This window comes from Zingiber officinale, chromosome 9B, assembly GCF_018446385.1.
Source record: "Zingiber officinale cultivar Zhangliang chromosome 9B, Zo_v1.1, whole genome shotgun sequence".
In the NCBI taxonomy this organism is placed as follows: domain Eukaryota; kingdom Viridiplantae; phylum Streptophyta; class Magnoliopsida; order Zingiberales; family Zingiberaceae; genus Zingiber; species Zingiber officinale.
Genome location: NC_056003.1, coordinates 120,092,974 through 120,108,082, shown reverse-complemented (window position 1 = coordinate 120,108,082; position 15,109 = coordinate 120,092,974). Strand labels below are relative to the sequence as shown.

The window sequence follows — 15,109 nt, the reverse complement described above, 5'->3', positions numbered from 1 at the left end:
CAAAAAAAAAGGTGGAACCGCCACCTTAACGGGGGTAAATCACGGTTAAGCTGGGCAGGAGGGGTGACTTGGGGTCGAGTGGAATTTAAAGCTCAGCAGACCGAGATTTTACGCCCGTGTGCAACTGGCGACCCTCAACCCCTGAACCTTCGTTGCAAGCGTCAGACACTCTTCCAGCTGATCTAGCCCGTGGGGGCGAAATGGTAGAGAATGTGTGATGAGAGAATGAGGAGAGAGAAAGTATGTTGAGAGAGAAAGTGTGATGATAAAATAAGGAGAGATAAAATATTATGAGAGAGAATAAGGAGAGAGAGTGTGAAATTTTAAAAAAAATTGAACAAATATACTAAGAGTATTTTTGTCTAAAACTTAATTCACATTCCTATTCCATCAAAGCCTAAAGAAGGGGTGAGTTTCATCCATACATAAGTTTTTAGATTTCATTTCAAAATTTTGATTCTATTCCCATCAACCAAATATAAAGTTTGAGAATGAATCAATTCCCTCATTTCCAAATCCATAAACCAAACGTCACCTTAATATATTTACCTTACTCATAACGACAGGGGTACAGAAGAGAATTGGCAATTTTAGAGGTGTACTTTGATAAAATTGCCGGTCCACTTAAGCACTTACGCCATGCATTTTACCTTCCGACGGGTCCGACCTTCTTCCTCGTCCGCCTCCGCGAAATATCCCTGCGTTTTTTTTTCCTATTTTTTAATAATTAAAAAATTAGCTTGTGGTCTTGCCTTTTTCGAAAGGTTGCCTTTCTCAGATCGAAAACGAGCACGGCCGCAGGATGCCCTAGTGGGCATCGGCCGCAATTCCGTCCAGATTCATTGAATCCAAACCGCCCTTCTTCTTCCGTGGCGAATTCCTATTTAACTCCTCCCTCGACCATCCAGTTCTCCGTGGCACGAGCGCAAACAGAGGAGCTTCACAACCCTGCTTCTTCCTTGTTTTTTAGGGATTTCGCTACTACAATGGCGTCTGCTACCGCTTTCGGCAGCTCCATTTCCTCCTATTCGATCGTTTCCCGAGAATCGTCAGGTACGTGCGCCTCTGTGCGTTCGTGGATTCCCTCTTTCTTCTCAAACTCTCGAATTTTTTTTGTCGGATCTATGTAGTTGGATCCGTCAAGCGGCAGGATGCATCGGTTGTGGCGGCGGCAGCTGCCGTCCGTCCCAGGGGGCGGCTGATGCTGGCGCGGCCGTGCCGTGCCTTGGAGCCTACCAAGAGAGCTGATTCGGCCGTCCGCGCCGCGGCGGCGGTGGAAGCGTCCGGCGCCGCGGTGGGAGAGGAAAACACCGTCGATTATGAGAAGCTGGGTAAGGAGCTCGAGATCGCTTCTCCGCTGGAGATCATAGATCGGGCTCTGGAGATGTTCGGCAACGAAATCGCCATTGCTTTCAGGTTAAGAGGCGTTATTTCTTATCTACTGATCTGGTTTTGTTTTGGATATTGATTGTGTTTGAATTTACCACGAATTACACAAGCGGTACTATTTATGAAATTCAATACAACACTTGTTTGATTGTTTGTAGTTTGCACTAACAACATTATTTTCCTTTCTAATTCATATTTTTGTTTTTGATAAACTATGATACTGCAATTTAAGTTTTAAGGCAGGGGTGAGAATGTCTGTAAACCAACAAATCAAACACTTTGAGAGATTAAACAGGCAGTATAGAAGAACTCTTAGATTCAGATCACCTAGGTTAAGAGCTGAGAATGCATAGAGGCAACTTTTTCAATGAGTCCCCTTCCCCAGCTGTCTTGCTGAAGACTATAGTATGAAAGTTTTAAAGCATGATGCGTATGTTTATGATTTAAGATCTTTCACTGTAAAAGAGTATGATTTGTTTATTTATGATTTAAGGTGATTCAGGATAACGATTTGTTGGATAAGTATAAGAAGGTTAATCTTTTGCTTTTGATTGTTATGCTCGTGTGAAGCATATATTATTCTCGTTTTTGAAAACCTTTAGACAGAAGATTATAACTGACACGGGAGTTTTTTTGGAACAGCGGAGCCGAGGATGTAGCTTTGATAGAATATGCAAAATTAACTGGTCGGCCATTTAGAGTCTTCAGCCTTGATACTGGAAGGCTGAATCCTGAGACATACAGGTTCTTTGACTCCGTAGAGAAGCACTACGGGATCAACATCGAGTACATGTTTCCTGACGCAGGGGAAGTACATGCCCTTGTCAGAAGCAAAGGCCTCTTCTCCTTTTACGAAGACGGGCACCAGGAATGTTGCCGAGTGAGGAAGGTGAGACCTCTAAGGAGAATGCTGAAAGGCCTCCGCGCGTGGATCACTGGGCAGAGAAAGGATCAATCCCCTGGCACCAGAGCCAATATCCCTGTTGTTCAGGTAATCACTTTGTGTTTGATGTATCTGCTACATGCTTGTTCTGATCAGAGTTTAAACTTATCGAATTGATCTGTTTGTGCATACAGGTTGACCCTGTGTTTGAAGGGGTCGGTGGTCTCGGCAGCCTGATAAAGTGGAACCCTGTTGCAAATGTCGATGGAAAAGATATGTGGAATTTCCTAAGAACCATGAACGTTCCTGTGAACACTTTGCACTCGCAGGTGAGACTCCTTGTGCCTTTTGGATCATGCAGTATCTTTGAGATTTTATTTCAGATTCTTATGTTATGGTATTGCCCATTGATTTGAGTCCAGGGGTACGTCTCTATCGGTTGTGAGCCCTGCACAAGACCAGTCTTGCCGGGTCAGCATGAGCGTGAAGGTAGGTGGTGGTGGGAAGATGCCAAGGCCAAGGAGTGTGGACTCCACAAGGGAAACCTCAAGGAAGAGGGAGGAATGTCGGCTTCCAATGGCAACGGAGTTGTAACATCTAACGGTGTTGGTGGAATACCAGATATCTTTGAGACGAACACCATCTACAATCTCAGCAGGCCTGGCATCGAGAATTTGCTGAAACTCGAGAAGCGAGAGGAGCCATGGCTGGTCGTCCTTTATGCTCCTTGGTGCCCATTCTGCCAAGTAAGAAACACTCGTCTACTTTTCTTCATCAAGTTCACGATGTTAGCTCAAGGTAGCGATCACTGACCGACGGTTGGTTTCTAATTCAGGCGATGGAAGCATCGTACGTGGAGCTGGCGGAGAAACTCTCTGGCTCGGGCATCAAAGTAGGAAAGTTCCAGGCTGATGGTGATCAGAAGCCATTCGCAAAGGAAGAACTGCAACTGAAAAGCTTCCCTACAATTTTGTTTTTCCCAAAGACTATGTCCAAACCAATCAAATATCCGTCAGAGAAGCGGGACGTCGAGTCACTCCTAGCATTTGTGAATGCTCTCAGATGATGAACCCCCGTCCTCCTAGTCTTTTACCAGTAGTTTTTGTGGTATTAGATTGTGTGTTATGCTGGATCCTAGCTGTTGTTCGAGTGTCGACACTCGACCTCTGATGATGATATAGAAGATTGTGGTTGCTACCGAGTGGTAGTAGTATGTTACTTAGCAACTTCATTGTTGCCAGATGTATAATTTGTGGGTGATCGCCCACTGCCTACTTCATTTTATCCATGCTCTGCTTTGACAACGATTTTAAGGTTGAAATGGTAGAGTAAATTATTATTATAAATATGATATAATATTATTATAACTATAATATACATCACTAAATATCATTTATATGGTAAATTCTTATAAAATTGTCATTGATATTTGCATAGTGTTTTGTTGTAATGAGCTTTCCTTCATCCTGTATTACAAGGAGTAAACAACACAGCAAGTGCAAACAAGTTGAAAACTAAAGCTAGCTATCGTATCAAATATAAATCTACAATATGCACTATATATATATATATATATAACATTTTACAAACCCTCAACTATTTTCCTCTCTTTTTCAGCATAACTCACCTTGAAATTAAACCTTTTCAAAGCATTATCAATGATGACGACGAAGACAACCGAACGTGTAACCTCCTAAAAATAAAATCATAATCGTTCGCCCTAAATGACAGCACTTCCTTCCCTTTTCACCTGACCAGTAGAGCATTCTTCTAAAAAGAAATAAATGTATGGCCATATTATTTTCTATCAAAAAATAAAAGAGAGCTCTCATTTGTTACCAACTATCCGAAATATATTTCTCCTTCCTCTACATCGGCAATTGCAGTTTCCGAGATCCAGTCATCGACCTCGTCAATGTCATCCTTCTTCATAAACAAGCCCAGCTGCTCCAATGGATTCGAATGACAAGGAGGCGGTACTTCACGATCAAGAACGAAATTGTAGGACTTCTCGTGAGGCATGTCAGACAGGCACGGTAGATACCAGCCAAAATTTTCTAAATCTTGTAGTAAATGACTGTTATCGATCTGAACAGTCTTCTCCATCTGACACAAAAGATGATGTAAATGTAGCACAGGTGAAATTACTCGAAGTTCCTAATAGAATACCTTTTGCAAGGCCAAGCGCGCCGCTTCTCTTTGAGATTTCACTTTGGCTTCTGCCTTCATTTTTGCTGCGAATTCGGCGGCTTTAATTTTTGCCTTGATCCTGGCTTTCTCTGTTCCAAGGAATAGGACGATTGCAAGAGTGAATTTTACAAGAAAAAACACCAAATAAAAACAAGCTACACTAAAGGGATAGCATATTTCACCAAAAATACTTCATGAACTTTTCAGTATTTGGTGCCATTGAAAATGACGGTCAATGGAATTTTTTTTTTCCAAGCCAATTGAAAATACACTAATTTTATGGGGAAATGATTTACACTTGATTTTTTTGGGGGAAATTTTAGTACTTGGCATGATGAAAAATTATGGTTGATGAATTTTTTTTCCTAGTCAACAAAATATATGGGCAGTTCAGAGGAAAAAGACTCCCGCTGTAAACAAGAAAAGAAATTCTCTCCCACTCCTTCATGACCCCTTACTATCTCGAGCTTCCCCTCTATGAGGGGCACCTCTTTCCTTTGGTCCGTCATCCCCGAATAACCAAGGTTCGAGTCACCAAAGTTTAAAATTTCATCTAGTGCAGACAAAACAAAAAAAAATTATCATTCTGCCCACGCCCACCGCCCAACACTGGCACCGTGGGCTGCCGTGGGATGGAGGCGCCCTCACAATCCCGCAGTCACCTTTGCGATCTTACGAGGGTCACCACAGGATCACATAAGCCTATGCGACCTTGCGGCATGGGATCGCAATACCCTCGTGAGCCAACGGAGGTGATCACGGGGTGCGATCACACATTTTTTATTATTATTATTTTATTTTATTTAATATTTAAGTTATTTTTTTTAATTATTATATTTAATATTAAAAAATATCAAAATTATATTGACACGACACAATATGGTACCGAAACTTCCATACAAGTCACCCTCCTTCATTTGCAAGTAAAGCTACGGGAGAAGACGGTATAGCTTACCCATGTAGCACCACCAACCAATAGAAAAAAAAAAGAACTAATAAAATTTTTCTAAAATTGTTTTAATCATGTAAGTTATCTTCCATCTTCTAAGATAAACGGACACTAATGTTCACTCAAACATACAAATTAAGATAACAAATATAAAAGATGTTACAGAAGTAGAATTTTAGAAGGTAAATGGAGGCTGCTAATGAATCTTAATCTACATGTCTTTCATAGGAAAGGTACGTAAGTATTTATTTTAAAAAATTTACCTTGTTGCTGTAGCTTTTCTATCTCCTCTCTTTCTTGTTGCAACTTAACTGGGTCCACCTTTTCACCCTAATGAAAATTTTGTAGATAGCAACCAAGTAATGCATCAAACTTTTCAAAAGGTAGGATTCTACATTAGTCCAAACAAAATGAAAAATAAGAAAAATTAACACATCCGAAAATCTAGAAAAGAATAAAGGTAGTTGCATTTACAAATGACTGATGCTGAGCTTTCAGAATAGTGTCTGCAAAACGGCTCCTCAATGAAGCAGCACGCAGAGCTTTGCTTGGCGACCATTGTTCCTCATAAGGAAAACCAATGTCCGCTTGATGGGAAGAAAAACAAAATAAGACTAAGAAGAGCACAAAAATCAGAAGGAAATCTATTGGAACCTTCTAGAACAATACCAGGTGTAGTTAAAGGAAGAGGATGGGAGTGTACAGTATCTTTCTTTCTGAGACCAACACCTGCAAGTTCCACATAATGGCCTAAATATGGATACACGATTTAAACTCAAGCAAAGAGACACCCTTGAAGTAAGATTATAAAATTTGCATAATGAATTCGAGATTAGGAAAATCAATATGCATACCTATTGATGTTCTTCTACAATCCTGTGGACAGCAGTTAATAAAAACGTATGGCAAGAAAATCATTAGTTGATTTGTTAAAAGAAGTGACAAATCAATTAACCCAAGTGGCAGATTCATACTACATCATATGTAGGTGAATGAGGAAAGAAATGCCCTCCTGAAGGTCTTTCTGAACCAAGTTCTAAACCAATCAAATAAAAGATGTCAAAAGACCAATAATAAAAAATTAATAAAATGGAGATTCCAACAAACTGGAAACTCACCGCTTGATGATGGTCGACTGAAGTGATTACAAGGATTGCAGGTGGGCCTGTTTACACATCTCTTGCAGGCTGAAGGGCTCATGGGCTTATCAACAAGATTAGCTTGAGGTACAGCATCATGTGTGCCTACATCAGATCTTTCAATTAGCTTCAATGAGCCAAAGTGAAGATGATGTCAAAAGAACTGACAGCCACACCTTTGTAAGAATCTTGCGGTGGTCGACCGGCACATTTCTTCATCTGCTCAGTAAATGGGAATATTTTAGTTTTTGTTTTATACTGAAAATAAAAAAAACAACCAACTTGTGTAAAAAAATAACAGAGAAACTTGGGCATGATAATAATAATTAGAGACACAAACAGCTTATTACCTCAGTTGCATCAAAACAACTCTTTGTAGCTTGATAAAGCTCCCATAAAGTCCCTTCATCAAACAGATCAACGTCTACCTCACCTAAGTCTCTAACTTGTTTGATTATATGTTTGCTTCGAAGGAGAGTAAGCAAACGAGGTGGCACTTCTTTTACTGATAATTTTGATATTTCTTTTTTCAACTTAAGTTTCTCTGCAGATGTCATGGTCCTTTTCAAAAAAGAAAATGTGCTGGACCTTTTCTGGAGATCTTGCTTTCTCTCCATGATACTTGTCACTGATAGTGGAATACCCATACTTTCTTTTTTCCACTTTGCTTCCAATAATTTCCATTTCACATTGAACATCTTGTTTAATTTCTTAGCCATGATATGAACCTCATTTCCAGGTGGATTATACCGCATTGCATTAGAAAATGTCAACCTTACATCTGCTGCAAATTGTGAAGTGCTCAAATACTGCTTGCTTCCAAGTCTATGTTTTATTGTACCCAAGTCCATTGGCTTGGAGATAATAGAAAAATAATCTGGAATTTTTAGTTTCACTGGATCCACAGGTTGGTTAAAGACCCAGCCAACAGGATGATTCATCAGCGCCTTCAAAGTAATAGCACACTCCCTAGTCTTGGTGGAATCCATTTTCTCACATGTACCTTCATCTTTGGCATCCCAAATTCCTAGTGCGGCCCCTTTGGATACACCTGTTATGGCAGATCTTGTATCAGATTTCTCAGGCACCATGTTTATTTTGTCGCTAGAGTACTCGTCACAGTCCTTAAGACTTTGGATTGTCTTCAGGCACTATTTTTCTCTTTCCCAATACAGCTTGATTCTCCAAAGTGAAGGATGGTTGCTGCAAAGGACTGCAGAAGGAATTGATCGATACAACACTTTCAGATGCACATTCAGGTCCAGATTCTTTAGCTCGTTCTTCAGAATTTGATACAGCCTTCTCTCTCTCTCTCTTCTTTGCAATTTTGAACTAAATGCACAGGAATAAGATTCATTTATAACTTTTTTAGCACTACTTTTCCAGCAAGACGCATAGCAGAGAGCTCAAAGAACTAAGAAGTAGCATCCAAAAGATTAACTGTTTCCCTGTCAAATAAAATGATGACCTAAACAACTTGCAATCACTCCTCTGTATAAAGTAGACATCAAAGACCAAATAGTGTCCATAGAGGCATAAAGAGTTTACAACTCAATCACATGTATATAGAAAGCAGAACTGGTCGAAGAGTCGCAACTAAATTATATCGTGAAACAAGTAAGAAGATGAGAATGACCTAAAATATTACTTTCATTTCTGTTTATGCTTAAATAGAAAGTTAACATAAAGTGCATCCTTCATATGAAAATTCTGCCTGTGATTTCTAGACACAAGATCAGGGGTTAACAAACAACTTGCTCAAGAATAACTTATAAGAACTATAACTTATATAGAATAATATATGTTAAAGAAGGGAAACTATCAGTTCTAAATACAAAAACAAATACAACTCCGAGTTATCATTTCAAGTGAAAACCTGATACTTGTACTTTTGTTTCTGAAGGAAAGCAGCTGCTGAACTATGGGAATCAAATTACAACAGAATCTGTTCTTGAACAGAAAAGAGGAAATAGATAAATATATACTCCATAGGAAAAATGTAGGTTATATAAAAGGCAAGTTCAAGATTATAATGAAGTGAATGGAACAAACAGTAGCTTCCACGTCTAATGGCAATTCTTTCCAAGTAAGCTCTTAAATTCAACATTGCTAGTGTATGTTGTAGGCCCAAATTGTTTGATTGATTCAAAATGGCATGATTATTACTCTAAAACTGAGTTTAATGCTATAAGCATCAAGTCTCCTTCAATTTGTTTCCAGACAAGAAATAATAAAGCAAGATATCAAGTCATCGTTTAAGACATGTTAGTGCCATCACGGCCTAAGTGGTTAGGTTCAACCGCAATATTTTGATATATGCAAAAGACACGTGCATGAAGTTTATATAAATTTAGTAGGATGTTTATAAAGCTTGAGGAGATTGTGATTCAATGAGGTCGAATCATCTTAGTTGACTTTGTGCAGCCATGCTGTTCGAGTTGACGACTTAGAGGTTAACTAGAGATTGACGAAGAATGGTATGGACATCTGAGAGGTTGCACGATGAGGAGCATGAAGTTAGTTTGATGACTTTAATGATAGACACAAGAAGTGACCTATGTAGACATGACATAGTGAAGAATAACATAGAGAATGAGCTAAGGGTTTGGTGTATCCAAAGGATTTGGGACCTCTCTACGAGAGGTGTACTCTTAGCAATATAAAGTTGCAACAATGTGGAAATCTAAAGACAATGAACTGTCAAATTATGTAAGAATTCTAATCTTATGCTTCGTATTTTTGAGCTATTTGTCTTGTTGAATGCCTTAGGCTAACGAACAATGAGTTTCTCGTCAGAGTTGATGTCAAGCTCAATCCCAAAGCTTTACGTAGGTTTACAAAAGCATAAGCAAGTAAAGTCTCTGAGCATATTCAGTTGACTGAATAGGCTTGAATTATACCTAGTCAGAATTAGATTGCTTTTTGTTGACTAAATTTTGTTTGAATTGATTAAAGCAAGTATATAAATTGGCAGTCTTATCCATTTGAGTCAATTGGAATGGATTTGAGTCAACCATTCAACTATCTGTTAACATATGTGATCTTATCCAATTGAACATGATTAAGTCGACCAAATGGGTTTGATTCGACCAAATAGGTATTGAGTCGATTGACATTAGTTAGGTTTGCCCTAACTGCCAACAAGTAAACTGGCGATTTATTAGTGCAATCGTGCTTTAAGTGCCCATGTTTGACCAAGGAGTTTTAATATGTTGGCAAGGAATTTAAGTTAAGTTTGTTTGTGCTACTAATGTGTGGATGAAATTGTGCAGGGACTTGGTAGAGCGCACATGAAGGTTAAGGACTTTAACTTGACACAACTATGTTTGCGTTGGTTGGCTAGCTAGAAGTGCTGGCGGGGAAGGATGAAGACCAGATAAGGATAATATGTGACATCCAAGGGATTGCAAGACGAAAAGTATTAAGTTAAAAAACTTTGTTGGGAGCTACCAGAGGTGGACTATGTAAGTGAATGAGTGAAAAATGGCACATGGACTGCAAGATGAGAAGCATTAAGTTGGTAGCTTTAACAAGAGTTGCAAAAGATGGACTATGTAAGTGATCGAGTGAAGAATGACATGTGAAGCAAATCGTGGGTTAGTGCATCCGATAAACTGAGGTTTTAACCAAAAGAAAAACACTTGGGCAAAGTACAGTTGTAACAAGTAAACTCACTCTTAAGTGAGTTGTGAGAGTCAACGAGCAAACTCACTCTTATTCAATCGTTGTTGGGCCCAAACCTAGACCTCATCAGCAATTGCCAAGATTGAAATCCTAACTAGCAACAAATTATGGTCCAAACCATAGGATTGTATGATCCAACAATTAAATTAAAATATTTTAGAATGTATTTGACATTTGTAATTTATTATACATATTAACTTCCATTATACAGTATTAATACAAACATTTTAAACAATATCATTCCAATATTATGAAGAATAAATAAAATTAATCTTATAGCCTCATAATTGAAAATATTTTCAAATGATATGACGCGTACAAAAAAAAATTGTTTATCGGTTTATCCTATGTAAATTTTTAAAATGTTGAATTGAATGTAAATATATTCTCTCTAGTCAAGATTGGCGAGACCAAAATCCTATATGGGAATAAGAAATAGGCATAGAAAAGATCCTAGCCCAATGGAAATACTACTTGATAATTGGATCAATACAATCAATTCAGATCATAAGATCATAAGATCCTAAGATTCATATTGCAATTTTCACTACAATCCTCATCGGTCCTTGGCCTAGTCCTACACCTAGGCTTGATACACTTTCTAGTCACTAGCATGCATCAAGGAAACAAGCAATAGATGCAATCAAGATCTTGGTGGCTTGATGAACTTGAGCAATTTTAAAGGATGATAACATTTTAAATTACAACTCCAATTAAAGATATTCTCAAAGTATCAATCTACCACTACTTCCTTTAGTTGGAGCAGATAAATCTACACACTTGAAGAAAAACAACCCATCTTTCCTCAGGAATTCCTGATAGGCATTTCAGTTAAGAAATCAAGATGTATCCACACCAGAAACACCAAGATTAGCTAACCTACTTAGAGATTGTCGGGACCAAAATCCTATATAGGAATGAGAAATAGGCATACGATCAAATTGTAGGTTCATAAAGTCCTAGCCCAATTGAAATCCTACTTGAGAACTGGATGAGTTCAATCAATTTGATCATAAGATCCTAAGATCCAGATTGCAATTTTCGCTACTATACTCGTCGGTCCTTGGCCCAGTCCTATACCTAGGCATGATACTTTCTTGTCACTAACATGCATCAGGAAAGAAACAATAGATGCAATCAAGATCTTGGCGACCTAAAGAACAAGAGCAATTTCAACGAACTGTAGTTGCAGTCCATCAAAGAAATCAAGATGTTTCCACACAAGAAACACCAAGATTAGCTGAACCTACTTAAAGATTGAAAAACGAGTGACAAAAATTAGGGCTTCCTAAAACCCTATTTGCGAAGCAAACCAAGAACGTCCGGAAAAAAGAGGCATCAAATATACCATTAACGACAAAAGGCAAAAAGAAATTTAAAAAAAAAACAAAAGAACAGATAAGAACCTAGGGAATCACTGATCGTACTCCAAGAAATCGGTGATATTCCACGGTTTACAAGCATGGAAACCAAAGATTGGAATACAATGGACGGAAAGGAGGGCGAAGAAGAGATAGCGAGACTCACTTTGGATTCGGTGGGAAGGGCGAAGCGGACCTCGTTCGCCCGCGGCGAGAGCGGCGAGGAGAGAGCGTCGGAGACCGAGGATTCGGCCAGGAGTGTTTATTACGCTATCCCAGGAGAGGGTGGGGATAGAGAAGCGGAGTCACATGCTTAACACGTGAGGTTGGTGGGAATAAATAGATTGATAATTAAGAAAATTTTAAAATCACCCCCAAAGTTTAGATATTGTTTTAAACCTGCTAAAATTTTACGGCATTTTACAGAACCATTTCAGTATTAACTAAATTACGCATCTAATTTTCATAATATCCAAATCATATATACCATATTTATGAAATACCCCCTGGTTTATCAATTAGTTTCGTTTGTAATTAAAATTAATATACTTTTAAAAATATTTTTAATCTATTTATGCTCTGAATCTAAATTTAATAGCATAAATTGAGAATATTAAATTTTTAAATATTTAATAATTTTTTTTCACAAACTCATTATAAAACAGAAGATCACTAACCAACACTATCAATTAGTTCCTAAAATTTTTCATTCAAAAAATACTAAAATTTTAAATTTTTAAATAATATAGATTTATCAGTTTAGTTATAGAAAAATTCAAATTACTTTAAATTAAAATTAATATACTTCAAAAATATATTATGAAAACATGAAGGAAAAAATTCAAATCGGCTAAACTTTGAATATTATGAAAATATTTTATATTTTTATTTTTTTTGCAAAATGCTCTTTTTTAAAAGGTGATTTATAATTGATCGGACCTACCCAAATTAGATCCTAAAGCCATGAACATAGGATCAATTTTGTAGAATTTATTATTATTATTATTATCATTTTAAAGAAAAAGATTATACTATTTGAGTATTTTAAATTTTTAATCTTAAATTCTATAGTCTAAAAGAGAACATCTTATTAGCTTAATAAACTCATTATAACCCTAATCCATAAATATTAAAATAGTAAATCCTAAATACATATATACCTAGTGAGTATTTAAAATTTTTAATTTTGAATCCTCTAACTAGAAAGGAAAACCTGAAGTTTAGAATAAAAATTTATTAGTTCAAATCCATTATAATCCAACTCTTAAATTTTAAAAATCTTAAACACTAAATATATATAATATATCTTAAAATAATAAAAAAAAAATAAAAAAACACCTTTCCCTTTTTGTTTTCTTAAGGTGGACATGATGGACGGCGACATACTAAGCTAATCAAATATCTATCAAATGGTGAATCCATTTGATCCAAAATGTGCCCTAATTTTCTTTAATGTTCCATAAAATCCAAGAGAGCAATGTTTTGTTTCATTTCTTCGAGTCACGCAAGTCATAGTCTCCTTCTTCCATCAGTGAGCAAACAATGACTCAAGGAAATAGGTGGATACTTGTCCAAATAAAAGACTGACATATGGAGTAGATCTTATTAATAATACAAAATGGGATGGGTAGTATAGATAGGCATGCAGAAGCACTCCGCCCCCTATAATGCTGAACGAATCCATTTTATTTCCCTGCATATGCATAAGGTGTGTTCGACCATGAATTGGGCTTCCCGATAAGAGCATCCGCTAGAGTCCCATGGTCCGAGTGCCTCAGTTTTTGCGACGCTAAAGGGATACACAAGTACTTGAATGGAACAGAGCCTTCTTGAAATCTAGAGATTGCTTGTCGGTTGTGTTGCCAATGGAGTTGATGTTGGGTCCTTTATTACTGATACAAATTCAATACAGGTAGAATGATGGTATATCACCGTTTTCGGCTAAATCAAGGTTAGAGTTAGACTCTATTTTTTTAAGATGAATTTACCCCGCACACGATGCTCACGGAATACGACAATCGTCTCCCAAAATACAACTACTTTTATCTTGCGATAGCAGCAATGCAAATTGCAAGACCTCCGAACCGAGGAAGTTTCTTGGACTCTCCAATGCAAGAATGCAATGCTTGCTTTGTTTGGAAGGAAGTGAGTGAATGAATGAATATGTGAGGGACTTTATTTATACATATGAAATGGTATAAGAATCTCTTGGTTCAATTATATCTCATCCATCCATTTTAAAATGGATGATGTAGATCGCATCCTTTCCTAAGAGGCATACTACCTCTTCATTAGATGCACCTTTTAATCGTCCAAAAGACATTTAAATCTTTTTTATTATTTTTTCATTTATAATTTCTAACAGTTGAGACATTATACAAGGATAGAGATTGATGACACCTCTCCTCAAGAGAACAACAACAAATGTCAAGTGAGTAATTGCCAACTCGTGAAAGCTGGGTTGAAACATTGTCTGGAAATAATTTTGAATTAATATTTAGTATCACAATCAAGATAAACGTCATAATCAAGATCAAATAGTAAAAAAATAATATTTTCAAATTTCTTATATTTTTTACTATACTTTATAATTGTATGTCATATTTAATTTTTTAATTATTATTTGGATAACTTATATAACTAAGCCTAATGACTTTAGTAAATGATATATCAAAAAATTATTCTCTATTCTATTTTTTTCCTCTATTTATTAGTTTTAACATGGTATCAGAGTCATATTCTCTTCCTTCTAATTTTCTTCTTCCGAATTTTTATTACAGCAGCTACAAGAGTTTCTTCATGCGCTAATTTGATATCATCGTCTATAGTACGGCAATCTCGACAGCTTCAATGATGGCGACAGCAGCTTCGATGATGGCGACAACTTTTCTTCTCCTTTCATCAACTCTTTTCCGTCGACGGCAACAACTTTAGCAATGCCAATCGTAGCAAGGCGGAGTTGCTTTTTGTTTGTTTTATTCATCTCTTCAATTTTTTTATTCTTTATTTTTGTTCCTTCTCCATTCTCCGTTTGTTAAAAAAAAAGTAGGAAAAAAAACCAGAGAGCAAAAAAAAAGGAAAACAAAAATATAGTGCAAAAAAAAATGTCTTATTGATGGTCCCCTTTATCATAGCTTTCCTCTGATGATCTTCCCCATTCGTCGATGTTCATCTCTAAGCTGATTTTATCTTCTTTTTGATGGTCTTCCATTAGGGCTAGTCTGGCGTAGGTTTCGATTTTGGATTCGAAGGACGACGAGTCATCCCATGTGGCTTTTAGATTATGCTTGAGCCGAGCTAGCTTCTTGTTCTTTTCTTTGTCCTTGTTCTTCAATTTTGGGTAGTCATCCTTGATGTGCTATTCTTCATTGTAGTTCTAGCAACGGACCTTCCCTTTGTTCCGATAATATTTTCTCGTCTGCGATTTAAATTTATTAGTTTTAATAAATTTATTAAACTTTCTTACTAGTAGCGTCGCTTCATCTTTGTCGGTCGATGCTTCAGAGTCAGGATC

At 37.1% G+C, this 15,109-nt stretch overlaps 2 protein-coding genes across 8 annotated transcripts; one reads left to right on the top strand and one right to left on the bottom strand.

Moving 5' to 3' along the window:
• The first annotated feature begins 767 nt into the window (after positions 1–767).
• On the top strand, positions 768–3,576 carry LOC122024581 (probable 5'-adenylylsulfate reductase 1, chloroplastic). The gene is made up of 6 exons (XM_042583236.1): positions 768–1,053; positions 1,131–1,416; positions 2,032–2,380; positions 2,467–2,601; positions 2,695–3,018; positions 3,108–3,576. Exons 1-6 carry the CDS (start codon positions 987–989, stop codon positions 3,336–3,338), a joined length of 1,392 nt encoding a protein of 463 aa, XP_042439170.1. The 5' UTR covers positions 768–986; the 3' UTR covers positions 3,339–3,576.
• A 445-nt stretch (positions 3,577–4,021) lies between these two features.
• Positions 4,022–11,900, bottom strand: LOC122023375 (transcription factor GTE9-like). 7 transcript variants are annotated; one of them, XM_042581441.1, is made up of 12 exons: positions 11,762–11,872; positions 8,427–8,495; positions 6,901–7,998; positions 6,727–6,769; positions 6,530–6,655; positions 6,386–6,447; positions 6,266–6,287; positions 6,081–6,140; positions 5,886–5,998; positions 5,675–5,741; positions 4,442–4,551; positions 4,022–4,378 (listed from the first exon to the last, which is right to left on the bottom strand). In XM_042581441.1, exons 3-12 carry the CDS (start codon positions 7,639–7,641, stop codon positions 4,115–4,117), a joined length of 1,608 nt encoding a protein of 535 aa, XP_042437375.1. In that variant the 5' UTR covers positions 7,642–7,998; positions 8,427–8,495; positions 11,762–11,872; the 3' UTR covers positions 4,022–4,114. The 7 variants fall into 7 exon arrangements, with proteins under 7 accessions (XP_042437375.1, XP_042437372.1, XP_042437377.1 ...); XM_042581438.1 differs by lacking the exon at positions 8,427–8,495 and having other exon boundaries at positions 11,762–11,900; XM_042581443.1 differs by lacking the exon at positions 8,427–8,495 and having other exon boundaries at positions 5,886–5,995; positions 11,762–11,900.
• Positions 11,901–15,109: the final 3,209 nt, after the last annotated feature.